The sequence below is a fragment of the Chrysemys picta genome, unplaced genomic scaffold (assembly GCF_011386835.1).
Source record: "Chrysemys picta bellii isolate R12L10 unplaced genomic scaffold, ASM1138683v2 scaf138, whole genome shotgun sequence".
Classification (NCBI taxonomy): domain Eukaryota; kingdom Metazoa; phylum Chordata; order Testudines; family Emydidae; genus Chrysemys; species Chrysemys picta.
The window spans coordinates 4,866-32,818 of NW_027052845.1; the positions used below are offsets into that span (position 1 = coordinate 4,866).

General features: G+C 47.3%; 1 protein-coding gene across 3 annotated transcripts; it reads right to left on the bottom strand.

Moving 5' to 3' along the window:
* Nucleotides 1-5,303: 5,303 nt before the first annotated feature.
* Nucleotides 5,304-27,953, bottom strand: LOC135972189 (inactive peptidyl-prolyl cis-trans isomerase FKBP6-like). Of its 3 annotated transcripts, XM_065579184.1 has the most exons (9): nucleotides 27,799-27,953; nucleotides 26,889-27,006; nucleotides 17,268-17,357; nucleotides 15,552-15,754; nucleotides 14,446-14,565; nucleotides 13,058-13,252; nucleotides 12,287-12,396; nucleotides 7,458-7,550; nucleotides 5,308-5,624 (listed from the first exon to the last, which is right to left on the bottom strand). In XM_065579184.1, exons 1-9 carry the CDS (start codon nucleotides 27,868-27,870, stop codon nucleotides 5,378-5,380), a joined length of 1,248 nt encoding a protein of 415 aa, XP_065435256.1. In that variant the 5' UTR covers nucleotides 27,871-27,953; the 3' UTR covers nucleotides 5,308-5,377. The 3 variants fall into 3 exon arrangements, with proteins under 3 accessions (XP_065435258.1, XP_065435256.1, XP_065435257.1); XM_065579186.1 differs by lacking the exons at nucleotides 26,889-27,006; nucleotides 27,799-27,953 and adding an exon at nucleotides 17,928-17,978 and having other exon boundaries at nucleotides 5,304-5,624; XM_065579185.1 differs by lacking the exon at nucleotides 7,458-7,550 and having other exon boundaries at nucleotides 5,317-5,624.

A 27,953-nucleotide genomic window follows, 5' to 3' on the forward strand; every position in this document is an offset into this window, starting at 1 on the left:
TGGAAAGTGGCACAGACTGGTTTGACCTGGTTAAAGAGATCCTGGTAAACAAGGAACTGAAAATTGTATGAAGTGTCCACCCTAGCATAAGGGGAGAGATCACTCTCACATAATCCAAGCTCTTTATTGTTGTTAAGACCTGGTTTTGTAATGCTTTTTGTTCTAAATAAATACTACTCTGCTTTATGGCCGCTGGCTGGTCCTTGGTTAACCCGATCATTGCTCCATGAGAACAGGACTGCAGGAGCTGAACTAAAGGGGGATTGCCCCAGCCACTGCTTTCCAAAGGATTCCAACCTCGGTGTCTCAGGCACTTGTAGACACAAGTGTGGGGATCAAGAACTACAGTACTTGAAGTACTGGCACGTATTTTATCTGTGGGTTGCTCTGAGCTCATCCTTTGCTACCCGCAGCATTGTGCGTACCATGAGCCGGCTTGAACCCTGACTGGGAAGGGAGGGATTGAGGGGATCAGCAAGAGTCACATGCTACTGAAGCCGCTTCGCTCCCGCGCCTCATAATGAAGACTGTTGGCAGAAAGCCCTTAGAAGAGACTCAGACGATAGCATGTCTCAAGGCAAGTGCTCGACTGCCCCCAGGGAGACAGTGACGATCTTTCGGCACTAGGCAGATGTGCTCCCAAACAGCTAGTCGGGGCACATAGCCAAGCTGCGGTGGGTGGTGTGCAGGGGCCTGTATTCTGAGCTATCCAAGGTAACAAATGCAGCTTAGCCAGTGATAGAAAACGGTTTATAAAAACAAGCCAAAGCTGGAGACCAATGCTGGTACAAACTGGATTGTTAACGTTAAAAGGACAAGCTTCAGGTTAAGTCACCGGTTGACAGGACAACAATCGGAAAGATTCTCTAAATGGGAGGAGGAGGTTAGGTTGAAATCAAAATGCTCTGATTGGTTAATCACAATGGGAAGAGGCTGCCTCCCCTTTCTGGGGACTGTGTATCTGGAGATCCGGGAAAGACCCTGGGGGGCAGCAGGACAGGAAGGAGGAAGTGTCCCCAAATCATGGCTGCTGCTGCCCCTCCTGTCTCCTGGGATCCACAAGGGAACCACCGAGCTTCCACTGCCCTGACCAAAGCAAGCCAGAGAGGGAACCCGATGACATACCCACCTGTATGTCAAGATCCTGACCATCTGGAATGTGACCCTACGGTTCTGCTGTTAAACCCTCCCCATAGACGAGGAAGGACAAGGAGGTCTCTCTTTTTGCCCCGTCTAACAAGAGCCTGGCTTAACTGGCCAAGACAACTCCACCTTTTGCAACACTGCTACAACAACATTGCGCCTGTGACCAGAAAGCAATACCTCCAACAGCGCAATGTTGGTTCAGTTTGCCAGATCTCAGAATAGCGAACAGCAGCATGTTTCTCTCCAGCAGCTAGGTTGCAAGTGAAAATAAGCAGAGACAGAAGACAGATAATGTATCTTTTGTTAACCTTTCTTTCTCCCTGTGTTTGTCTTAATAGAAACAGGATTGGACTTCAACAGCAACATTTAAAATAACTTTCTTCCACCTCCAAAAAAAGAACAGATCAAATCATTTAAAGAGACCATCAAGCAGTGACTTCCCCCCCCAAAAGAGATTCTGTACAGCGAAAGTGAATATGGAAAACAGTTAAAACAAATGCCTTAATTCTTTAAGTTTTAAAGCATTTAACTGTTTTCCTTTGTGTGTGCTTAGTAAGGGGTTGAGAAGATTTAGGATGATTACAATGGGAATAATGCCAGTGCAGACACAAAACGCCAGACCACACTTAATTGCTTAAATATTATAGAAGCATGCCAGGTTTTTTATCAACATCTTTTTCCTTGCTGGGCCTGAGATGCCCCCTAACCACCACAACAGTGGCATGGACTTGTCAGTCCCACGTGTGGAACTAAGCTCAGTTCTCAAAGCGGATGGTGGAATGCTGTTTTCTGCTCCAATGTTTCTCTCAGGACCCAAAGGTTATCAGATTCTCACAGTTCTGTCAGCAAAAGAGGAGAACTCCTGTGCTTATCAGTAGGCAGTCTGGGTTTATTAGGCCTACAAGTCAGAACGGTTCCTTTGGTTGGGCTCTGGCAGATGCTATGGTCACAGAGAAGGAGATCTGCAGCATTCTGCCTGCATAGAGGGTCTTCGTACTGACACTTCAGCCTCAGCAGAATTGATCATAGAACCATGGTGACCTGTGCGGGCAGTGAAAGGGAACAGGGCCATTGATCCCGAGGGAGGATGACTTCCCTGCTGCGCAGTTTTGGAAGCCTATGAGGTCGATCAGTCTTTGTGGACAGGTCTATTTATTTAGCTGCTAGTAGATCGGATTGGGAGCGGGGCTGGAGAAGTTTCTCAATTGAACCTGGAGTTGATTATGGATTAGGATAAGAAGCTGACTGCTCCATCTCTACTCACTGCAGACTAGACCCAGCGTGTGACTGTCAGATGCTACTAGTCTGGATGTAAGCCATGATTGCTCCTGGGAAGCAGAGATTATTGGCCAGCCGATTCAGACAGCTTTATAAGGGTGGAGCTGGTTCTTTTGAGTGCAGTGGACTCCACTGTTGAGTTTGACTTAAGCTCCTTCAGTTCCAGGTGGGAGTTGGTAGTTACTCTTGATGGGCACATCTCCTGTTGCCATCTGGGACTGGTACTCCAGCATGTACACTCAGAAGGATTTTGATTTAAGAGTGTAGCTCTCTTGCATGGCCTCAGATGCAAACCCTAGAGACATGCCTTATTTACCAGCCTTGGAGCGTATCTGAGCTGAGAGCATAGGGCTGGCAGAGTTCCCCAGCCACATTTTGGAGATACGCAGGTCAGGGTATCTCAGCCAAGATCAGACCATATATGAAGGTTTCTGTTTTTATGATCTTCATATAGTCATTTGACTGATATACCCCTTTATTTCCTGCAGGCCAATCTTTCCGTGGCCTTAGAGTAGAAGCACCTATGATTGGAAGAAGTTTATGGATTTGCTCACAGGAAAGATTTAGTGGTATCAAAAAAAAACCTGTTCCAAGTTCTTAGCACCAGTTCAAATATTGCAATCGGGATACACATCCAACTCAAAGAGCAGAATTTCTCACCTATACAGCAAAAGACCAATCTCAGAATTCTGAAAGCCTTCCAAACTTCACTTTCGCTAAAGCACGTATCATTAACGCACCACAGCCTAGGGAGAGCCAATCCCAATATTCTGAAGCCATGTCCCTGCCAACGTACTCCTGCATCCTCAGCCACTGTGATAAGACATATGGGCCACCATCTCAATACCATGAAGCAGAACTCCAGATTGACCCTCTGAAGCGATTTTCTCTTATAAGGCAGGCCACACATAGCTTTCTCTGGAACTTGCCGTTGCTGTGGTGATCAGGCAAGAAGAAAGAGGGGGTGGGAGGGTTGTAAGGGGAAGAATGAGTCACTGAAGGTGTTCTTGTTGCCAATTTAGGGATTTCCTAACCCACTGATCTGCTGCTAGACTGCCCACCTGATAACTCTCCTCTGAGAACACATCTTTCCTCAAAGCGTTAGTGACCAGATGTTCCATTTTTAAAGGGACAGTGCCATATTTAAGCCCTCCTGAAAGTGTCCCGACTTTTTCTTTAAAAAAAAAAAAAAAAACCACACACCACACACCATGGGCAAATTGTCCCATATTTTCTGTCTCCCCCTCCCATCAATACTGGCGGGTCCTGCTGCTGGCCAGATCCCTGCTAGTCAGATGCCCGCCCGCCAGCGGTGAGTGGGGTCCAGAGTGGGTGTGAAAGGCTGGTGGCGGAACGAAGATGCAGCGTGCGGGGCTGGCTGCTCCCCCAGCTGGTCCATTAGCGCAGCCCTCACTGCATGCTGGCTCTCAGCCAGCAGGGCCCCACCCCTCGTCCCATTTCCGGCTGGTGCTGGCTGCGAGCTGTGGTCGCTGGTGAGTGTGGGCAGGCACCAGGTGGCCAGTTACATGTCGCCTCTGCTGCCCACCCATCAGCCCTTTATGTGCTCCCACTCTTGCTGTCCTCTCCCTGCTTTGCCCTCCATCCCCCCCCCCCCGCGCTGCTCCTCCATATCTCCCCCAGCGGGGCACGTCCCACTCCCAGCGTTGTGCGGAGAACCAGCCCCTGGTTGGGGTGCTCAGCTCACCAACAGCCTGGCTGGGCTGGTGCCCCGGGAAAGCACAATACCCACTGGCCCAGGGCACTAGCCCAGGGAGAAGCCAAGCCCTGCATGTGCCAAAGCCCCACACAGCGCTGGCACGGGGAGGCTTCTCAGCTAAGCTCTGGAGTGGGGGGGGAGTGGCGAGAAAGCGATTTCCAGCCTGTTCACACCCTGAACCTGAAGGCTCTACAGCAGCCCCCGGGGCAGGGGCTTAGCACCCTCTTTGCCCTCCTCCCCCACTCTGGGTCCTTCCCCCAGGGAGCGCCGGGCTGCTCCGTCCCCTAGGCACCCTCCCCTACTGAGCCGCCTCTCTGGCCGGGTTCCTTGAAGCCTCTGCAATCAGGTTCCCTGGCTCTGGTGCACAACGCATCTTTAGGGCTTAACTTCTTCCTGCCCACGCTGTAGCCGGGGTTATGTCAGTGGCCAGCAGCAGCCTGAAGGTGTTAGCTGCCTTTCAACACTGTGCGGGCAGGAAGGGACAAGCTGCTTCCAGCCATACAGGAGGAGACGAGATGAGCTCTGCAAAGCCACAAGCCAGGTCATCCCTTCCCCTGCCTCCTCCCCTGTGGTTGGAAGCAGCTCCCATCCCTCCTGCACAGAGCTGAAAGGCTGCTGCTCGCCACATTCTGGTGTGAACCCTGGCAGAAATCTGGGGGGGGGGATGTGACCCTGCATCTCCCCCCACCCTACCCCATGTGTTGCCTTGGGAAGACAAGGCACCAGGAGAGGTGGGTCTGTCCCAGGGACCAGTCAGGCATGGAGGGCGGAGAGCACCGAGCAGGGAGGGCTGGGTCGGTTGGTCACCCCCCCCACCATGTGAGAGAGGTGTACAGGAATATATATATATATATATATATCTGTGTGTGAGTGAGTGAGTGTGTGTGTGACCTCTCCCTGTGTGTATGGGGGGAGGAAGAGGGGAGGGGGGGTGTCACCCCTCCCTATGTGAACCCTAAAGCCCTAAAGATAAGAAGGGAAATAAAAAGAATCCAGCTAGGCAGTATTTCTTTTCAACAGGGGCTCAGTCAACTTGATGTTAATTTCAACGTTTGTACTGCCTAGTTCGGACTGATTGCCGTTGAACTCGCTTGAATACGAGTAATTTTACCAGGTGTCCTGTATTCAGCACAGGGAGATATGGTCATCCTACAAAGCGTAGACAACATTTTACAGGTCCAGAAGTTAGGGTTGGACAATACCTTACTGCCACACTCCACTACAAACACTCCTATGTTAGGTTCTTCCTCTGCAGCTTTCAGGCAGAGGAGAGAAATTATGTTCAGCAGTTTTGTGGTTGCCAGTGAATACAAGCCCAGGCAAGACATGAAGATCTGAAAAGAAACAAGCCTGTTTCAACCCACATGCTCCTCTTGACTGTTTGTTTGTTACCTTTATTTCTGGTTCCACAGGAGAAAAGCTGAGAGGAGCAAACATTCGGCAGCACATTTCCTTCTCCTTATCCATGTAGTCCCTGTAACAGCTGCAAAATCGGGCACAATTGTTACAGGATGGCTATTTCGACAGCTAAACCAATATGTACATCAATACGGAGGGAAGAACTGCTCTGAACAGGGCTATACCAGGACAAGATCAGGGGTGTAAATGGCTCAACACAGACAGACTTATTACCTTTTGAACTGTACTAAAAACGTGATTTTTGATCCTATACAAACAGAATTATGTTGCAGAGTTGAAGGTATCCAAGACCAAGTCTTTTTTGAGCCATAACTACTACCACCAAGTAAAATACACCACTACCCTCCAGACACAAATCTCACCATAAGAATCAACCTTATTCTTTCAGTTTTGGAAACAGGTAAAACAGGGAGGATACATCTAGGTGGCATAGAAGGTTCAAACATTTTACCTTTGGAGATCCAAGTAGAGTCCATGTGAAAGCAAAAGTCAGTCTAGATGACACTTGTTCACATCACGAAAGCCATCACAACCCAACAAAATGGGGAACCTACCACAGCTAACGAAAGCTGTGCTCATAAGCACCAAATGCGTTTGGCAGCATTTCTAATGGCTCTGTAAGCTCCAAAAAAATCATGCTTTGGTGGGATCTTGCCTACATTAGCCCCACTGAGAACAAGCTTGGATTTTCCATCACAATTTGACTTCGGACACATAGCTGAATTATGGTTTTAGCTGTGGTTTTTCAATACTCTGTTAAATACAGTGAAATCCAGTTATTGAATGAGCGCTATTGATTAAAAGAACTATAAAAGAGCTGGGTATTATTACTAATCAATATACTCTGTTAAGTATCAGGGGGTAGCCGTGTTAGTCTGTTATCTACAAAAACAACAAGGAGTCTGGTGGCACCTTAAAGACTAACAGATTTATTTGGGCATAAGCTTTCGTGGGTAAAAACCTCACTTTTTCCAATACTCTGTTGTTTTTCAAAAAGAACTTAAATAGGCAAGTCGAAAGCCTTTGGAGAGCTAGGTATTATTTTAAGAAGTGCTGGAGAACAGAGCTCCACCAGATGATGGGATGATTTAGTTGGTGTCGGTCCTGCTTTGAGCAGGGGGTCGAGCTAGATGACCTCCCGAGGTCTCGTCCAACCCTAATATTCTCTGATTCTAAATACAGAAAGTCTCCTTCAGCTGGTATGGATTGTTTTGGATTAATAAAATCATGAGTGATGTGGAGAAAGTGAATAAGGAAAAGTTATTTACTTGTTCCCATAGTATAAGAACTAGGGGCCACCAAATGAAATTAATGGGCAGCAGGTTTAAAACAAATAAAAGGAAGTTCTTCTTCACACAGCGCACAGTAAACCTGGGGAACTCCTTGCCTGAGGAGGTCGTGAAACCCTGTTATAGTCCTAGCCTTAAAAGAGAACTAGATACATTCATGGAGGTTAAGTCCATTAATGGCTATTAGCCAGAACAGGTAAGGAACGGTGTCCCTAGCCTCTGTTTGTCAGAGGGTTGGAGATGGATGGCAGGAGAGAGATCACTTATACTCCATCTTTTGTAGTTTTTCCCAGATCACATCAAGGAGCCCTAGAGGTGTGCCAATTTGACAAAGCTAAACAGATTTAGCCAGTTACCTCACATTCAGCCTGAAAACATTGTTTTCTTCTATTGTACATTAAGGTTTTTTTAGATTAGTAAAGTGCAAAAAAAAAAAAAAAAAGACGATAATGCTAATTTTAATTTCTGACACCAACCCACAGAAGCAGAAACTGCAAACTGACATTCCCTTAGCCAGCTCCTCCATTGTGCTCAAGTTCCAGGGTGTATGCTTTTTAAGTTGCACATGCTGCAGCACCCAAAGACAAAAGGGAGAGAAGACGACAAACCTGAATTCAACCTGGACTCTAGAGCACCTTGTTAGTTCTCTGTGGTTTAGAGATATTTTATATCTGATGGGTTTTATTTTGCTCAGCTCACACCTAAGAAAAAAGATTAGGATTAGCCCATAAAAGTCAAGAGAGCTACACACACCTTATATTGGTCAGAATTAGACCCTATATCTATCTATCTATCAAGAGTCTTGATGAAAACTTAGACGGTCTAAACTCTACATAAGATCTTACATGAAGCTACCCAGAATCAATTACTTCTTGGGCATCCTACTACAGTACAGATCAGTCCACAAGCTATAAGACTGGATGCAAAATCTAGTCCTGAATCTAATAGGCTAACCACCTAGTCATCCAGAATCATTTTATAATTTCTGCTTGTTTAGCTGTGTTTGTAATGCATTTAGCACCTTGGGATTGAGATATAGAATTGACAGATTAAGATGCTGAACATCATATTTCATAATATCTCATCAACATCCACTGCCCTCTGCATAGCAGGCTGCTACTTACAACTTGATTACAACTTACCAACAGATTAACAGCACAAAACTGAGGTCTGAGAAATAGAGCCTTTCACCCACACTCATAATGCAACTTTCCACAACTGGAGAAAGGAACATTCAAGCCCTTGCCTCAAGGGGGGGCATCATTTTCCATCCCTTTACTTCTCTTTTCTTCTGCCTTCTCTCAAAGGGCACAGAAATAATGCTCCTGGTCGCTCATAACACCAAGTCCACTTCACTTCCTTTGCTCTGTATTTTCTCTAGTCTAATTCATGGGCAGGGCAAAGAACTAGAGGATTGCGAAAGGGCCAGGCAATACTCACACTGCAAGCAAGCACTTCAACCAAGGCAAGACGTTGTCATGCCAGAGAGCTGAAGAGTGGAATGTCCTGACATATGCAGGCCAGCGAAGAGGTAAGCTTTCACCTCTGCCATTACAGACTTGGCCTGGAGCTGACCTGGGCTGGCCAGAATGAAACTGGTTAGTTCAACCCAACAGCTGTTCTGATGCCGACCTAAAGTGAGTTGGTGACCTCGCTGTAGCTCTGAGGTCCTCATTGCATAGTTCCCAAAAGTGTTTGCAACATAACTGGCACGAACAACTCCTTTGTTGATCAAGTATCAGAGGGGTAGCCGTGTTAGTCTGAATCTGTTAGTCTTAAAGGTGCCACAGGACCCTCTGTTCCTTTGTTGATATTTCCCCAAGACGACAAGAACAGAATGCAATGGGGACACTAGAGTTGGTCTCATGAAAACGTGACCAAGCACATTGGTAGGGAAGACTGTGCTGCAACTGCTTGTGTTGTACTTCTTCTGGGGGCAAACAAAGTTTATTTCTCCAAGACTGTTGATTTATCATCACCAAGGCAGCATGAAATTTGCTTTGCAAACACTAATTTGCAGGGAGATTTTGACAGTGCTGTAAGTGGTAAGTATCCTCCTCAATAGTGGAAAAGCAGGGGAAGTCAACCAACACATCTTAAAGGAAACAGGACCTTCTCGAAGTGAACTCTAATGTACAATATTTTATTGATATCAAGATATTTCAGCACTCCCAGCCTAGCCTGTCATCAACAGCCTGCCCTACCCACTCGAGTGAAGTGTATAGCAGCTGCAACCGAGATATTCCCCCCCAGAGCAATTGTATGGAAACAGTGGATCTCTGTCATGTACTCACGAGTCACTCTGAAGTACTGCATCTGCAAATTAATCAAACTAAATCCCCCCCCCTTTGTAAAGACTTGTGTTTCCAGAGCTCAAGCATTTGCTGATTCAATCTTTACAAAAGATTGCTGAGAAAGAGGGACGATCGATGAGTTATCTTAAGTGCCTATACACAAATGCAAGAAGCCTGGGAAACAAGCAGGGAGAACTGGAAGTCCTGGCACAGTCAGGGAACTATGATGCGATTGGAATAACAGAGACTTGGTGGGATAACTCACATGACTGGAGTACTGTCATGGATGGATATAAACTGTTCAGGAAGGACAGGCAGGGCAGAAAAGGTGGGGGAGTTGCGTTGTATGTAAGAGAGCAGTATGACTGCTCAGAGCTCCAGTATGAAACTGCAGAAAAACCTGAGAGTCTCTGGATAAAGTTGAGAAGTGTGAGCAGCAAGGGTGATGTCATGGTCAGAGTCTGCTATAGACCACCAGACCAGGGGGATGAGGTGGACAAGGCTTTCTTCTGGCAACTAGCAGAAGTTGCTAGATCGCAGGCCCTGGTTCTCATGGGAGACTTTAATCACCCTGATATCTGCTGGGAGAGCAATACAGCGGTGCACAGACAATCCAGGAAGTTTTTGGAAAGCGTAGGGGACAATTTCCTGGTGCAAGTGCTGGAGGAACCAACTAGGGGCAGAGCTTTTCTTGACCTGCTGCTCACAAACAGGGAAGAATTAGTAGGGGAAGCAAAAGTGGATGGGAACCTGGGAGGCAGTGACCATGAGATGGTCGAGTTCAGGATCCTGACACAAGGAAGAAAGGAGAGCAGCAGAATACGGACCCTGGACTTCAGAAAAGCAGACTTTGACTCCCTCAGGGAACAGATGGGCAGGATCCCCTGGCAGAATAACATGAAGGGCAAAGGGGTCCAGGAGAGCTGGCTGTATTTTAAAGAATCCTTATGGCGGTTGCAGGAACAAACCATCCCGACGTGTAGAAAGAACAGTAAATATGGCAGGCGACCAGCTTGGCTAAACAGTGAAATCTTTGCTGATCTTAAACGCAAAAAAGAAGCTTACAAGAAGTGGAAGATTGGACAAATGACCAGGGAGGAGTATAAAAATATTGCTCAGGCATGCAGGAGTGAAATCAGGAAGGCCAAATCACACTTGGAGTTGCAGTTAGCAAGAGATGTTAGGAGTAACAAGAAGGGTTTCTTCAGGTATATTAGCAACAAGAAGAAAATCAAGGAAAGTGTGGGCCCCTTACTGAATGAGGGAGGCAACCTAGTGACCGAGGATGTGGAAAAAGCTAATGTACTCAATGATTTTTTTGCCTCTGTCTTCCCGAACAAGGTCAGCTCCCAGATTGCTGCACTGGGCAGTACAGCATGGGGAGAAGGTGACCAGCCCTCTGTGGAGACAGAAGTGGTTCGGGACTATTTAGAAAAACTGGACGTGCACAAGTCCATGGGGCCAGATGCGCTGCATCCGAGGGTGCTAAAGGAGTTGGCGGGTGAGATTGCAGAGCCATTAGCCATTATTTTTGAAAACTCATGACGATCGGGGGAGGTCCCAGATGACTGGAAAAAGGCTAATGTAGTGCCCATCTTTAAAAAAGGGAAGGAGGAGGATCCGGGGAACTACAGGCCAGTCAGCCTCACCTCAGTCCCTGGAAAAATCATGGAGCAGGTCCTCAAGGAATCAATTATGAAACATTTAGAGGAGAGGAAAGTGATCAGGAACAGTCAGCATGGATTCACGAAGGGGAAGTCGTGCCTGACTAACCTAATTGCCTTCTATGATGCGATAACTGGCTCTGTGGATGAGGGGAAAGCAGTGGATGTGTTATTCCTTGACTTTAGCAAAGCTTTTGATACGGTCTCCCACAGTATTCTTGCCGCCAAGTTAAAGAAGTATGGGCTGGATGAATGGACTGTAAGGTGAATAGAAAGCTGGCTAGATCGTTGGGCTCAACGGGTAGTGATCAGTGGCTCCATGTCTAGTTGACAGCCGGTTTCAAGCGGAGTGCCCCAAGGGTCGGTCCTGGGGCCGGTTTTGTTTAATATCTTTATTAATGATCTGGAGGATGGTGTGGACTGCACTCTCAGCAAGTTTGCAGATGACACTAAACTAGGAGGCGTGGTAGATACACTAGAGGGTAGGGATCGGATACAGAGAGACCTAGACAAATTAGAGGATTGGGCCAAAAAAAACCTGATGAGGTTCAACAAGGACAAGTGCAGAGTCTTGCACTTAGGACGGAAGAATCCCATGCACTGCTACAGACTAGGGACCGAATGGCTAGGTAGCAGTTCTGCAGAAAAGGACCTAGGGGTCACAGTGGACGAGACGCTGGATATGAGTCAACAGTGTGCTCTTGTTGCCAAGAAGGCTAACGGCATTTTGGGCTGTATAAGTAGGGGCATTGCCAGCAGATCGAGGGACGTGATCGTTCCCCTTTATTCGACATTGGTGAGGCCTCATCTGGAATACTGTGTCCAGTTTTGGGCCCCACACTACAAGAAGGATGTGGAAAAATTGGAAAGAGTCCAACAGAGGGCAACAAAAATGATTAGGGGTCTGGAGCACATGATTTATGAGGAGAGGCTGAGGGAACTGGGATTGTTTAGTCTCCAGAAGAGAAGAATGAGGGGGGATTTGATAGCAGCCTTCAACTACCTGAAGGGGGGTTCCAAAGAGGATGGAGCTCGGCTGTTCTCAGTGGTGGCAGATGACAGAACAAGGAGCAATGGTCTCAAGTTGCAGTGGGGGAGGTCCAGGTTGGATATTAGGAAAAACTATTTCACTAGGAGGGTGGTGAAACACTGGAATGCGTTACCTAAGGAGGTGGTGGAGTCTCCTTCCTTGGAGGTTTTTAAGGCCCGGCTTGACAAAGCCCTGGCTGGGATGATTTAGTTGGGAATTGGTCCTATTTGAGCAGGGGGTTGGACTAGATGACCTCTTGAGGTCCCTTCCAACCCTGATATTCTATGATTCTATGAAAAGCTAGTCTGCTGGCTCTTTCTTTTAACACATTCTGGAGAGAATTTCTAGACAGTTATTTGCCTTGTGGAAGGTACTGAAGTGTGTATTTTTTTGTCCACCTAAGCAATCTCTCCCGCACCTCTCACAATAGCGAGAAGGAGTTCTCTCACCTGGCCAGCTTTTTCAGCTCATTGTTAATATCGTGGTTAAAGGGCTGTTCTTTTTGAGCTCTGACAAGGAAATCCCGAGCTTTTTCATATTCTGTCAGAGAGAGACAAGCCTGTCATTGAAAGAAGGACAAGAATTAGAGAATAAATATCTACTCACAGTAGCTCTTCAGGATTACTTTATGGGAATACACCTCTACCCCAACATAACGTGACCCGATATAACACGGTAAAGCAGTGCTCCGGGGGGGGCGGGGCTGCGCACTCTGGTGGATCAAAGCAAGTTCGATATAACGCGGTTTCACCTATAACGCGGTAAGATTTTTTGGCTCCCGAGGACAGCGTTATATCGAGGTAGAGATGTACATGTTTCAAGTTTTGGAAATAAGTAATTCCTAAACAACTGTCTGAATCCATGAAAAAACAGAGCTGTGCAATGTATTTGCAAAGGGCCAGGTTTTCAGACATGAGCATTCAGCACAACTCCCACCAACTCTTATGGTAGCTGCGGACACCCAGCACATCTGAAAGCCTGGTCCAGGATTTCTAACAGATTTTCTGAGCGGCTCATTTTGTTCTATTGCAGGTCTTCCCCACAGACTAGCAAGGCTGGGGTTTAGCTTCATGCAACCTCTTAACCCACAGACACTCCATGCATCTGAAGAAGGGGGGTTTTTACCCACAAAAGCTTATGTCCAAATAAATCTGTTAGTCTTTAAGGTGCCACTGGACACTGTTTTTTTTAACCCAACAGAGGAATCTACTTTTGCTCACCTGGCCACACCTGAATAACGCTTTGGCATTTCTCTCGTCGATCTCCAGCGCCTTTTCTCCATATGTCAGAGCTCGGACAGGACGCTCCAGCTTCAGGTAAGTAAATGACAGATTCAGGAACACCAGCAGTTTGGCAGCATCAATCTGGCACTGCTCATCCCCACTGGAAGGCCTGCGACACAGGATCGAAGAGGCCTGGGCAGATGGGATTAAAAAAACCATAGAAATAATGCATGGTGCATACGTCTGTGGAAAATTGAGGACTTTATCTGACCACTGATCTAGAGAGAGACACACATCAATCAACTTAACCACCTTTGAAACAGGTTTCAGAGAAAAAGCCAAAAAATAGAATGGCATTTGCCATGCATCCTGAACATGACGAGTCAGCTCAGTCATTTGCAGTTGTGGCCCAGCATACCTCTTCCGCTCCTTGCTGACTGAGATTAGACCAGGGACCTGGTTTCTGGGTTTGATTTTGAAGTGCCTAGCTCACTGTGAACGCTACAGAGGTTGTTTGGAATTACTGTCTTTTCTAATATATACACTGCAGAAAGGAAAATCTCACACATTTTAAAAGCGTGGGTAGAAGAGGAAACCATCCACAGACATTTCACTTAAGTACATCCCCGCCCAGGCAAAAGTGGCGGTAGAGAAGGTATCCTCAACAGAAACAACATTTCTGTAAGACACAAACACTCACGTCCTAGCTAAAGACTAGGAGTGGGAGCACAGCTTGTGGCATTAGAAACAAAAAGATAAAGTCTCCCAGCGACAGGTGATGGGGTAACATTTCCTTGTTGGGAGACTACGAGTCAAATTTTCAAAAGCACTTCAGTGATTTAGAGGGATTAGACTTTTAATAAATCTTGGTGTTCTGAGAGCCTAAGTCACTTCTGAAAATGTTATCTCAGCGCTCCCTCCTTGCCCAAGGCCATGCCCTAGGGCTAGGCTCTCCTCTTTCTGCTGAAAGCTGTGCTGGAGGATTCCAGCTAGGTGACGGTCGCAATTGAAGTAATTATGTTCAAAGCCTACAAAGCCATTTCTAGAACTTGAGCTGTGTTCCAAGCACGCCAACCCATCTGTACATTTCCTGCCTATACTAACTGGGACCTGCGATTCACATACTAGTACCAACCTGTATTTCCTTTCATTGCTGTTCAACACATACCTTGGCTGAGCATACAAAGACAGCTGCTTCATACGGTCCTTAAATTATCAACTTCTAACAGAATTTAAAACTTTAGCTTAACTGTTTCCCCCAGGTGTATTATGCTAGAAGGTAATTGTTCTCTAAACTGTTTTCCACTTTGTGCTTCCAGCTAATGCTTAGTTGTCACTTACTATCTTCTATAGACTGCATAACCCTGTCATCCTGGTTTTATTACCCGCTTGTATCTCTCTCTGGCATCCATGAAGCGCTTCTGGCGGAAGAGGTAATTGCCAAACTCCCTCTCTGTGTTTGCCACTTTCAGCACCTGCTGTAGTGGGAACGTATCCTGCTGCTCCTGTGTACAGAAGCCAAAATTCAGCTGATTAGTAGACACAAAATAGGACTGCTGAGACAAGCAGCAAGTCCCTATTGCACTTCCAAGTGGTCAGACAAGGGAGTAACATTCAAAGTCTAACACATACAGCGTTGGTATAAGAACAGCTGCACAAAGGACACAGGAGGACTGTAGCAACAATAGGCCTATCTTTAGGAGTGGAAGCCATCCAACCGAAGAGTGACGCTGGGAAAGAGCAAAGAAAATACCCTCCCCAACCTAACAAACATTGATAAGAATGTACTACATGGGCCTTGAGCTGTTCTACATAAATTCAGTTCCACTAGAGGGAGCTACACTCCAAGATTCTTGTAGGACTCACTAGAAATGCGCCGCTGACTAGCTTCTCCCCTGGATTACACTCTGAGTTATGGTACGAATAAGCAAACATGTTTATTTGCAAACATGCAAAGCAGTTTTAAGAACTACAGCTTCAGTTTGCTTTAACGCTTCTCCCAAGAATCTATTTTCTTTAATTTACACTTTGAAATGTTCTCGACACAGGCTGGGAAGGAGGGAAGTTTCAACTGTGAGGGAAATCTGGAAGATTTTAGGGCCAAACCTTCAACTGCTTGTAAACGGATGTAGCCCCATTGACTTCACTGGCCTGGAAGAGCATTTTTTAAGTCACATTAAGCATCTCTGCCTGCTTTCTTTTCTTTGCAAGCTACAGGGCCTGGAACGTGGGGCAGGGCAAGGAGTGAGCTATGGTGCAGTGTGGTGCAAGCTGTCGTTTTACAAGTACATAGGTAGAGGCATGAACAAGGACATCAAGCCCCTTCACAAAATGTACTACAGGTGCTATTAGCTGGAAGCTATTTTGAACAAGAGTATCGGACATCATCCTATTACTGCAGCAACGGGCATACATAACAGGGAAGACAGCAAAGAACAAAGCCTTAAAATTCGGTGTGTATGGCTCAAAGCTACTTGTGTAACTAACTCACGGTAGTCAAAACAAAGAATTTGTCACATTCAGCCGAGTCTAGAAAGTCCAGAAGCTCCATCTCAAACAAGACTGTGGCATTAGGGGGAATCAAAGGCGGACAGCCCAATGCCCCATAGGCATAACTTGGTGTGAAGAGAAATCTTGCCGACTCTCCTTTCTTCATGGTCAGTAGGCCAACCTCCATGCCCTGAAGTGTAATCTCTGGCAAAACAAGAAGTGGAACTTTTAAGAAGTGGGCCTCAAAATCCTTAACCTGAAGGACCAATATCTCTTAAAACCTGGTTTGCAAGCTTGAGCTTTTCCAATTTTCAGCATTTCGGACTGCCAATTCCTAACCAGCAATGGTAATTTTATACACATCCAGCAGCACAGCATGCACCCTGGATCACAAAAATGATCCACCCATATTCCAGGAGCCTGGCAGACACCAGTGTTCAGTCTCAATGTTGATAAATGCAAAGTAATGCACAGTGGAAAACATAATCCCAACTCTACATATAAAATGATGGGGTCTAAATTAGCTGTTACCACTCAGGAAAGATCTTGGAGTCATGGTGGAGAGTTCTCTGAGAACATCCGCTCAGTGTGCAGCGGCAGTCAAAAAAACAAACAGAATGTTGGGAATCATTACGAAAGGGGTAGATAATAAGACAGAAAATATCATATTGCCTCTATATAAATCCATGGTACACCCACATCTTGAATACTGTGTGCAAAAGTGGTCGTCCCATCTCAAAAAAGATATAATGGAATTGGAAAAGGTTCAGAAAAGGTCAACAAAAATGATTAGGGGGTTGGGAACGGCTTCCGTATGAGCAGCAATTAATAAGACTGGGACTTTTCAGCTTGGAAAAGAGACGACTAACGGGGGATATGATAGAGGTCTATAAAATCACGACTGGTGTGGAGAAAGTAAATAAGGAAGTGTTATTTACTCCTTCTCATAATACAAGAACTAGAGGTCACCAAATGAAATTTAAAGGCAGCAGGTTTAAAACAAACAAAAGGAAGTATTTTTTCCACACACAGCACAGTCAACCTGTGGAACCCCTTGCCAGAAGATGTTGCAAAGGAAAAGATTTTAACAGGGTTCAAAAAAGAACTAGATAAGTTCATGGAGGATAGGTCCATCAATGGCTATGAGCCAGGATGGGCAGGGATGGTGTCCCTAGGCCTAGCCTCTGTTTGCCAGAAGCTGGGAATGGGCGACAGGGGATGGATCACTTGACGATTACCTGTTCTGTTCATTCCCTCTGGGGCACCTGGCACTGGTTGCTGTCAGAAGACAGAATATTGGGCTAGATGGACCTTTGGTCTGACCCAATATGGCCGTTCTTACGTTCTCTGCCTCCAGAGGAACGTAAAGAGTGTTTAAAATATAGCATAAGCTGCAAGGCTCATGTGTTAAGCAAAATACAGCCAAATTCTACAACTCACAGGTAGCTTACATTGTCCCCTCTGGACCCATTTCCAGGAGGGGAAAACAGCTCTCAGTCATCCCTTCCCCCACACCTGGAAGCAGGAGGCAAAGGCGCAGTGGTAGCTTGTAATCTCACAAACAGTAACGCCAACCCTTAGAACATATGACATTACGAAAGCACAAAACCTCTACCAGGCTTTAAGGTATTAACACAGCCACAGCCAGAGGGCTGCAGAAGGGGCAGGGTCCTTATAGCCTTGTACCTTCAGTACTAGTTCTTCAGTCTCGACTTACCTTCTCCAAGTTTCATGAGCCTAGGATTCCTCCTGTACCAGTTTGTGTCAAAGGGCTTATCCATGTATTCCAGGTACCCAGAATATTTCACTGCAAGAGTTCCAATGCAAAGGGAGAAGGGCAGGAGATGTTAGAGAACTTAAGTTACAAAATACTCAAGAAAACTGTCACTTCTTTGGTGATACAACTGCTAACCACTCAGACTCTGTACAGTTCTTTTGTTCTGCTTTTCCATGGGCTGCCAAACAGCAGAGGGAGCACAGAGATATCTCTGCCATCAAATAAGTAGTCCAGTGTCAATTTCACTCAACGCTGCCTACAACTTTTTACAATACAATACAACTCTGTCTACCAGTTTGTCATTTTCTATCTAGCAAAAATGTGTGTGATTTAAAAATGTGTGTGAATTTAGTACTGGGAAAAGAAGGACAGATGGAGAGTTCTAGAAACACAAATCCTTGATCTATCGGCAGAACAGATACAGCACATACAGCAACAGCTGACACAAAGGAACCAACTCTCAGGGTTGGGCCCCTTACTCAGAGCTCTGCTGGGATTGTCTCCTATTCTCATACATACCACGAAGACCGAGAGAGGAACTCAAACTGGAACAAGTGCAGAGAAGGACTACTGGGATGACCAGAGGAATGGAAAACCTACCTTACAAGAGGAGACTCAAGGAGCTTGGCTTGTTTAGCCTATCCAAACTAAGGCTGAGGAAAGATATGATTGCTCTCCATAAATACATCAGAGAGATAAATACCAGGGAGTTAACTTAAGCACCAATGGGGACACAAGAACAAAGCACATGACTTGATGCTCAGACATCTGCTGGTAAAAAATACAGCAGTGCACAGATTATTGGAATACACTGGAGTCAATTTTTTCTTTCAGAAGGTGGAGAAAGCTACTGGGGCGAGGCTGTTCTAGATTTGATTTTGACAAATAGGGAGGAACTGGTTGAGAATTTGGAAGTGGAAGGCAGCTTAAGTGAAAGTAATCATGAAATGACAGAGTTCATGATTCTAAGGAATAGTAGAAGGGAAAACAGCAGAACAAAGATAATGGATTTCAAGAAGGCTGACTAGCAAACTCAGGACGTTCGTAGGTAAAAGCCCATGGGAAGCAAGTCTAAGGAGGAAAACAGTTGAAGAGAGTTGGCAGTTTTTCAAAGAGATGTTAAGGGGACAAGAGCAAACTATCCCACTGCATAGGAAAAATAGAAGCATGGCAAGAGACTACCCTGACTTAACCAGGTGATCTGAAATTCAAAAGAGTCCTGCACCAGCACTGGTAGCTACTTCACTGGTGGAGGTGGGTTTTCTATAGAGCTGGGAGAGCCGCGACTACACAGCCACGTTAAAGCGCTGACGTGAAGACATGCCCTTAGTTTAATAAGTGTATGGAGGAGATCATCTGATGAGACTGCCTACAATGGCACACAGCTGATCTGTGACTGCTAAAAACAAATATCTCCAAAGTCCGATGATGGGACACTAGATGGGGAGGCTCTGAGTTACTACAGAGAATTCTTTCCCAGGTGTCTGGCTGGTGGGTCTCACCTACATGCTCAGGGTCTAACGGATCGCCATATTTAGGGTCGGGAAGGAATTTTCCCATGGGTCAGATTGGCAGAGACCCTGGGGGGTTTTCGCCTTCTTCTGCAGCCTGGGGTACAGCTCACTTGCAGGTTTAAACTAGTGTAAATGGTGGGTTCTCTGTAACCTGAAGTCTTTAGTCATGATTTGAGGACTTCAGTAACTCAGCCAGAGTTTATGAGTCTATTACAGGGGCGGGTGGGTGAGGTTCTGTAGCCTGCAATGTGCACGAGGTCAGACTTGATGATCAGGATGGTCCCCTCTGGTTTTCAATCTATGAGTCATGTCGCAAAAGGCAAACCACCATCAAACTGAAACAGCTTTCAGCCAATACTGACCTAGGCTCAATCTAGTGGTGAAACGCTTCCTGCGTTTCTTAAAAATCAACATGCCTCTTAATTTAATCTATTGTACACCGCATTTTGATGACAGCACTTGGAACAGAACCTGTTAACTTGTAACTCCCTCTGATTGTCAGCTTCTGGGACAGCAAACAAAAGCTATAAGCAACACTAGAAGATACTCTCCAGCCAATAAACATCAACTTTCAGTCAAATTTGAGCCTAAACTCTTCCACAATGTACTTTATAAAGAGTAGTCATCTCAGGTTCACAAGCATAGTACTTCTGGGCAGCCACAAATACTCGCCAAAAGTACAGATCCTGCAATGAGAGTGAGACCAACCTGTGCAGATCTCATTGCAGGGCTGGGATCAGCTGACTGAACATGAACCTAATTGAAACCTACAGCTTTCACAAAAGAGGTGGGATTCCTTTTACAGATTTCCTTACGCAATACAACCCATATTTTACTGAGACTGATTTTTTTGAAGTAAGCAGCTTAAGAACAGCCTAAACCCGCAGTCCTGAACAAGTATCAGAGGGGTAGCCGTGTTAGTCTGAATCTGTAAAAAGCAACAGAGGGTCCTGTGGCACCTTTGAGACTAACAGAAGTACTGGGAGCATAAGCTTTCGTGGGTAAGAACCTCACTTCTTCAGATGCAAGTAATGGAAATCTCCAGAGGCAGGTATATATCAGTGTGGAGATAACGAGGTTAGTTCAATCAGGGAGGGTGAGGTGCTCTGCTAGCAGTTGAGGTGTGAACACCAAGGGAGGAGAAACTGTTTCTGTAGTTGGATAGCCATTCACAGTCTTTGTTTAATCCTGATCTGATGGTGTCAAATTTGCAGATGAACTGGAGCTCAGCAGTTTCTCTTTGGAGTCTGGTCCTGAAGTTTTTTTGCTGTAAGATGGCAACCTTTACATCTGCTATTGTGTGGCCAGGGAGGTTGAAGTGTTCTCCTACAGGTTTTTGTATACTGCCATTCCTGATATCTGACTTGTGTCCATTTATCCTCTTGCGTAGTGACTGTCCAGTTTGGCCAATGTACATAGCAGAGGGGCATTGCTGGCATATGATGGCATATATAACATTGGTGGACGTGCAGGTGAATGAGCCGGTGATGTTGTAGCTGATCTGGTTAGGTCCAGTGATGGTGTTGCTGGTGTAGATATGTGGGCAGAGTTGGCATCGAGGTTTGTTGCATGGGTTGGTTCCTGAGTTAGAGTTGTTATGGTGCGGTGCGTGGTTGCTGGTGAGAATATGCTTAAGGTTGGCAGGTTGTCTGTGGGCGAGGACTGGCCTGCCTCCCAAGGTCTGTGAAAGTGAGGGATCATTGTCCAGGATGGGTTGTAGATCACTGATGATGCGTTGGAGAGGTTTAAGCTGAGGACTGTAGGTGATGGCCAGTGGAGTTCTGTTGGTTTCTCTTCTGGGCCTGTCTTGTAGCAGGAGGCTTCTGGGTACACGTCTGGCTCTGTTGATTTGTTTCTTTATTTCCTTGTGTGGGTATCGTAGTTTTGAGAATGCTTGGTGAAGATCTTGTAGGTGTTGGTCTCTGTCTGAGGGGTTGGAGCAGATGCGATTGTACCTCAGTGCTTGGCTGTAGACGATGGATCGTGTGGTGTGACCGGGGTGGAAGCTGGAGGCATGAAGGTAGGCGTAGCGGTCGGTGGGTTTTCGGTATAGGGTGGTGTTAATGTGGCCATCGCTTATTTGTACGGTGGTGTCCAGGAAGTGGACCTCCCGTGTAGATTGGTCCAGGCTGAGGTTGATGGTGGGGTGGAAGCTGTTGAAAGCATGGTGGAATTCTTCCAGGGCCTCCTTCCCATGGGTCCAGATGATGAAGATGTCATCAATAAAGCGTAGGTAGAGAAGGGGCATGAGTGGACGGGAGCTGAGGAAGCGTTGTTCCAGGTCAGCCATAAAAATGTTGGCATATTGTGGGGCCATGCGGGTGCCCATAGCGGTGCCACTGGTCTGGAGGTATATATTGTCACCAAATTTAAAATAATTGTGCGTGAGGATAAAGTCACAGAGCTCAGCAATAAGTTGTGCTGTGTCATCATCAGGGATACTGTTCCTGACAGCTTGTATTCCATCTGTATGTGGGATGTTTGTGTAGAGAGCCTCTACATCCATGGTGGCTAGGATGGTGTTTTCTGGGAGGTCACCAATGCATTGTAGTTTCCTCAGGAAGTCTGTGGTGTCACGGAGATAGCTGGGAGTGCTGGTGGCGTAGGGTCTGAGTAGGGAGTCCACATATCCAGACAGTCCTTCAGTGAGAGTGCCAATGCCCGAGATGATGGGGCGTCCAGGATTTCCAGGTTTGTGGATCTTAGGTAGTAGATAGAATAACCCCGGTCGGGGCTCTAAGGGTATGTTGATTTGTTCCTGTGTTAGTGTAGGGAGTGTCCTGAGTAGATGGTGTAGTTTCTTAGTGTATTCCTCAGTGGGATCTGAGGAAAGCGGCCTGTAGAATTGGGTATTGGAGAGTTGTCTGGCAGCCTCCTTCTGGTAGTCAGACCTGTTCATGATGACAACAGCACCTCCTTTATCAGCCTCTTTGATGATAATGTCAGGGTGGTTTCTGAGGCTGTGGATGGCATTGCGTTCTGCACGACTTAGGTTATGAGGCAAGCGATGTTGTTTTTCCACAATTTCTGCCTGTGCACGTCGGCGGAAGCATTCTATGTATAGGTCCAAACTGTCATTTCGACCCTCAGGAGGAGTCCATGTGGAGTTCTTCTTCCTGTGTTGTTGGTGGGAGGGTATCTGTGTATCAGTGCGCTGTTCAGTGTTATCATGAAAGTATTCTTTGAGTCGGAGGCGGCGAAAGTAGGCTTCCAGATCACCACAGAACTGTATCATGTTCGTGGGGGTGCTGGGGCAAAAGGAGAGTCCCCGAGATAGGACAGACTCTTCTGCTGGGTTGAGTGTGTAGCTGGATAAATTGACGATATTGCTGGGTGAGTTAGGGGTACCCCTGTTGTGGCCCCATGTGGCAGGTAGGATTTTAGACAGCTTACGGTCCTTTTTCCTTTGTAGAGAGGTGAAGTGTGTAATGTAGATCTCCTGTCTTATTTTAGTAAAGTCCGTTTGTGTGGAGGGTTGGTTATTTATGAGAGTCTCCAGGTTGGAGAGCTCTTTCTTGATGTTTTTCTGTTTGCTGTAAAGGATGCTGATCAGGTGGTTCCTCAGTTTCTTTGATAACGTATGGCATGATCTCTCACTGTGGTCTGTGCAGTATGTAGATAGCAATGGATTTTTCACCTTCAGTCCATTTGGTATGATGTCCATCTGTTTGCATTTGGAAAGGAAGATGATATCTGTCTGTATTTGTGCAAGTTTCTTCATGAGGTTGATAGATTTCCATTCCATACGGCTAAATGCAGTGCCTTGCATGGTGTCAAGTATCAGAGGGGTAGCCGTGTTAGTCTGAATCTGTAAAAAGCAACAGAGGGTCCTGTGGCACCTTTGAGACTAACAGAAGTACTGGGAGCATAAGCTTTCGTGGGTAAGAACCTCACTTCTTCAGATGCAAGTAATGGAAATCTCCAGAGGCAGGTATATATCAGTGTGGAGATAACGAGGTTAGTTCAATCAGGGAGGGTGAGGTGCTCTGCTAGCAGTTGAGGTGTGAACACCAAGGGAGGAGAAACTGTTTCTGTAGTTGGATAGCCATTCACAGTCTTTGTTTAATCCTGATCTGATGGTGTCAAATTTGCAGATGAACTGGAGCTCAGCAGTTTCTCTTTGGAGTCTGGTCCTGAAGTTTTTTTGCTGTAAGATGGCAACCTTTACATCTGCTATTGTGTGGCCAGGGAGGTTGAAGTGTTCTCCTACAGGTTTTTGTATACTGCCATTCCTGATATCTGACTTGTGTCCATTTATCCTCTTGCGTAGTGACTGTCCAGTTTGGCCAATGTACATAGCAGAGGGGCATTGCTGGCATATGATGGCATATATAACATTGGTGGACGTGCAGGTGAATGAGCCGGTGATGTTGTAGCTGATCTGGTTAGGTCCAGTGATGGTGTTGCTGGTGTAGATATGTGGGCAGAGTTGGCATCGAGGTTTGTTGCATGGGTTGGTTCCTGAGTTAGAGTTGTTATGGTGCGGTGCGTGGTTGCTGGTGAGAATATGCTTAAGGTTGGCAGGTTGTCTGTGGGCGAGGACTGGCCTGCCTCCCAAGGTCTGTGAAAGTGAGGGATCATTGTCCAGGATGGGTTGTAGATCACTGATGATGCGTTGGAGAGGTTTAAGCTGAGGACTGTAGGTGATGGCCAGTGGAGTTCTGTTGGTTTCTCTTCTGGGCCTGTCTTGTAGCAGGAGGCTACTGGGTACACGTCTGGCTCTGTTGATTTGTTTCTTTATTTCCTTGTGTGGGTATCGTAGTTTTGAGAATGCTTGGTGAAGATCTTGTAGGTGTTGGTCTCTGTCTGAGGGGTTGGAGCAGATGCGATTGTACCTCAGTGCTTGGCTGTAGACGATGGATCGTGTGGTGTGACCGGGGTGGAAGCTGGAGGCATGAAGGTAGGCGTAGCGGTCGGTGGGTTTTCGGTATAGGGTGGTGTTAATGTGGCCATCGCTTATTTGTACGGTGGTGTCCAGGAAGTGGACCTCCCGTGTAGATTGGTCCAGGCTGAGGTTGATGGTGGGGTGGAAGCTTCCACAGACTTCCTGAGGAAACTACAATGCATTGGTGACCTCCCAGAAAACACCATCCTAGCCACCATGGATGTAGAGGCTCTCTACACAAACATCCCACATACAGATGGAATACAAGCTGTCAGGAACAGTATCCCTGATGATGACACAGCACAACTTATTGCTGAGCTCTGTGACTTTATCCTCACGCACAATTATTTTAAATTTGGTGACAATATATACCTCCAGACCAGTGGCACCGCTATGGGCACCCGAATGGCCCCACAATATGCCAACATTTTTATGGCTGACCTGGAACAACGCTTCCTCAGCTCCCGTCCACTCATGCCCCTTCTCTACCTACGCTTTATTGATGACATCTTCATCATCTGGACCCATGGGAAGGAGGCCCTGGAAGAATTCCACCATGCTTTCAACAGCTTCCACCCCACCATCAACCTCAGCCTGGACCAATCTACACGGGAGGTCCACTTCCTGGACACCACCGTACAAATAAGCGATGGCCACATTAACACCACCCTATACCGAAAACCCACCGACCGCTACGCCTACCTTCATGCCTCCAGCTTCCACCCCGGTCACACCACACGATCCATCGTCTACAGCCAAGCACTGAGGTACAATCGCATCTGCTCCAACCCCTCAGACAGAGACCAACACCTACAAGATCTTCACCAAGCATTCTCAAAACTACGATACCCACACAAGGAAATAAAGAAACAAATCAACAGAGCCAGACGTGTACCCAGAAGCCTCCTGCTACAAGACAGGCCCAGAAGAGAAACCAACAGAACTCCACTGGCCATCACCTACAGTCCTCAGCTTAAACCTCTCCAACGCATCATCAGTGATCTACAACCCATCCTGGACAATGATCCCTCACTTTCACAGACCTTGGGAGGCAGGCCAGTCCTCGCCCACAGACAACCTGCCAACCTTAAGCATATTCTCACCAGCAACCACGCACCGCACCATAACAACTCTAACTCAGGAACCAACCCATGCAACAAACCTCGATGCCAACTCTGCCCACATATCTACACCAGCAACACCATCACTGGACCTAACCAGATCAGCTACAACATCACCGGCTCATTCACCTGCACGTCCACCAATGTTATATATGCCATCATATGCCAGCAATGCCCCTCTGCTATGTACATTGGCCAAACTGGACAGTCACTACGCAAGAGGATAAATGGACACAAGTCAGATATCAGGAGTGGCAGTATACAAAAACCTGTAGGAGAACACTTCAACCTCCCTGGCCACACAATAGCAGATGTAAAGGTTGCCATCTTACAGCAAAAAAACTTCAGGACCAGACTCCAAAGAGAAACTGCTGAGCTCCAGTTCATCTGCAAATTTGACACCATCAGATCAGGATTAAACAAAGACTGTGAATGGCTATCCAACTACAGAAACAGTTTCTCCTCCCTTGGTGTTCACACCTCAACTGCTAGCAGAGCACCTCACCCTCCCTGATTGAACTAACCTCGTTATCTCCACACTGATATATACCTGCCTCTGGAGATTTCCATTACTTGCATCTGAAGAAGTGAGGTTCTTACCCACGAAAGCTTATGCTCCCAGTACTTCTGTTAGTCTCAAAGGTGCCACAGGACCCTCTGTTGCTCTTTAGTCCTGAACAAGACATCCTTAAATAAAAATCAAGCACATATGGCAGGGCATATTGCTCTCTATAGCAAATTACAGTTAAAGCTCTTTTTGGTAACATCTTAGAATCATAGACTACCAGGGTTGGAAGGGACCTCAGGAGGTATCTAGTCCAACCCCCTGCTCCAAGCAGGACCAATTCCCAACTAAATCATCCCAGCCAGGGCTTTGTCAAGCCGGGACTTAAAAACCTCCAAGGATGGAGACTCCACCACCTCCCTAGGTAACCCATTCCAGTGCTTCACCACCCTCCTAGTGAAATAGTGTTTCCTAATATCCAACCTAGACCTCCCCCACTGCAACTTGAGACCATTACTCCTTGTTCTGTCATCAGGTACCACTGAGAAGTCTAGATCTTTGGCATCTCCTGGGAGTCTGCAATAAAACTGAATTCAGATTTGTATATTGTAAGTGTTCAGAGACATGAAGGGGCCTAGAGAATCCTAGAACAAACCTGATGCATCACCAACTACCTCCATTTATTCACATGTGTGGCAGAGAAGCACAGTCCCCTAGGGCTAGGACAAGATTTCTCAACCCGTGGGCTGCAACCCAAAATTGGGTTACCAGAACATTTCAAAGAGTCGTGCGGCAACTCTTGTGGCTTTGCTCCCCTGGGGCTGCTCAGCTCCCTGCTCTGGGCATTGCCAACTCTGGGGTTGCAGTGCCACTCTGGTTTGACCCAGATGCCCCTCCATCATAATAGGAGACTGGCCGGGACAAGTTTGAGTGGCACTACAACCCCATGTACCAGGTTGCAACACCACTCCCACAAACGTGGCCCAGCCAGCCAGGGCCACACCTGAGTGGCACTGCAACCCTGGAGGTTACAACGTCCAAAGCAGGGAGCCGAACCCAGCCAGCCCCGTGGGACCAGAGCTGCAGGAGCCACCACTGCAGGATGAATGCGAGGTGGGCTCTGGAACCTGCCCCCAGGGCTTCCCCTTGGGGCAGGATCCAACATCCCCCACCAGCCTATTTACTGTATTGCAACCGGCCATCAACAATTACAGATGGGTCCTGAGCCCAAAAAGGCTGAGAACCAGTGGTCTACAACAGTGGTTTTCAACCTTTTTTCATTTGTGGATCCCTAAAAAATTTCAAAGGGAGGTGCAGACCCCTTTGGAAATCTTAGACACAGCCTGCAGACGTGGGGTCTGTCTGTACACCACAGGTTGAAAACCACTGGTCTAGAATACCAGCCACTAAGCAAAAGTCAAAGTTGTAAAGTGGATGTGGGCAGAAACATTCACTTAGTATAAAAACAAAAACAAACACAGACATGCTCTTTGGTAGATAATCCCAGTAAAAGGCCTCCAACGAGACCGGTTTTACCTAACACAGAAGCATCCTGGGGCACAATTTCTCCAGCGCCAGCACGGATAACCTCCTTTAACACCCCTCTATCACCAGTAATGTCCTGCATGCGTTGGCCCAACCGCTGGTAAGGAGACTATGAACGGTAGAAAAAGAACGAGGCCACTTAGCCAGCAGATCTGAACAATGCACTTCTACATTATTAAATGAAGATGTCGCAGCTGTAACTAGTTAGAGGGTCTCCGCTCTGAAGGACCCTAAGCACTGTGCTGAAATCCTGCAGGATATACACAATCCTGCCTCGAAGCTGTACTGTGACGGCAGCATCTCATGCTCCAGACCCCGTGCAGCGGTTCCGCGGCTGTGATGTTCTTGGATTTTTCACACTGCAACAAACTTTATTCACAGCCTAAAATTTAAGGCAAAAACCAGACATGAAAGGGCTAACGTGCGGGGTGTATAATGCAGATTGGCTGAATTTGCAGCATTAGGATTAAACACGGTACTTGGACTCTTCACTTTAACCTCAGCCATGGCCCCCCCAATCTCTGGGGCTGGCGTTGGAGGAGCGCCCTGGGAGTTGTGTCCCGGCTCCCCAGACACCAGCCCTGCCACACTTCGCTCCGGGCCTGGCACTTTGGTACCACTCCAGTTGGGCGGGTATTAAAACGGGCTGGGCCCCGCGGGGCAATAACCCCGCGCCCGACCCCAGCCGACCCAGGCAGCGGGTTCCCAGCCCCGCCGGGAGCACCCGGGGCGGATCTGAAACACCCGCCGGCGGCCTTGCCCCGGCCTGGGACTCGGGGCCCCGGGCCGCGAACCGGGCACAGCGCCCTGCGGCCGGACCCCGCGGCGCTGGGATCCGGAGTCACTTCGCCGCCGGGCCGGGCCGGGCCGGGCCTGCTGAGGGGCCCCAGCCCCGCCTCACCGCGCCGCCCCCGGCGCGCGCCTGCAGCCCGTTGAGCTGCTCCCGCGTCCAGCCCCGGCCGCGCCCCGCCATCTCCCGCCGCCGCCTCGCGCCGAGCCCCGCCCCACGCGCTCCAATCCGAGCCCGCCCGTCTTGCTCCAGCCAATGGCGCTCCG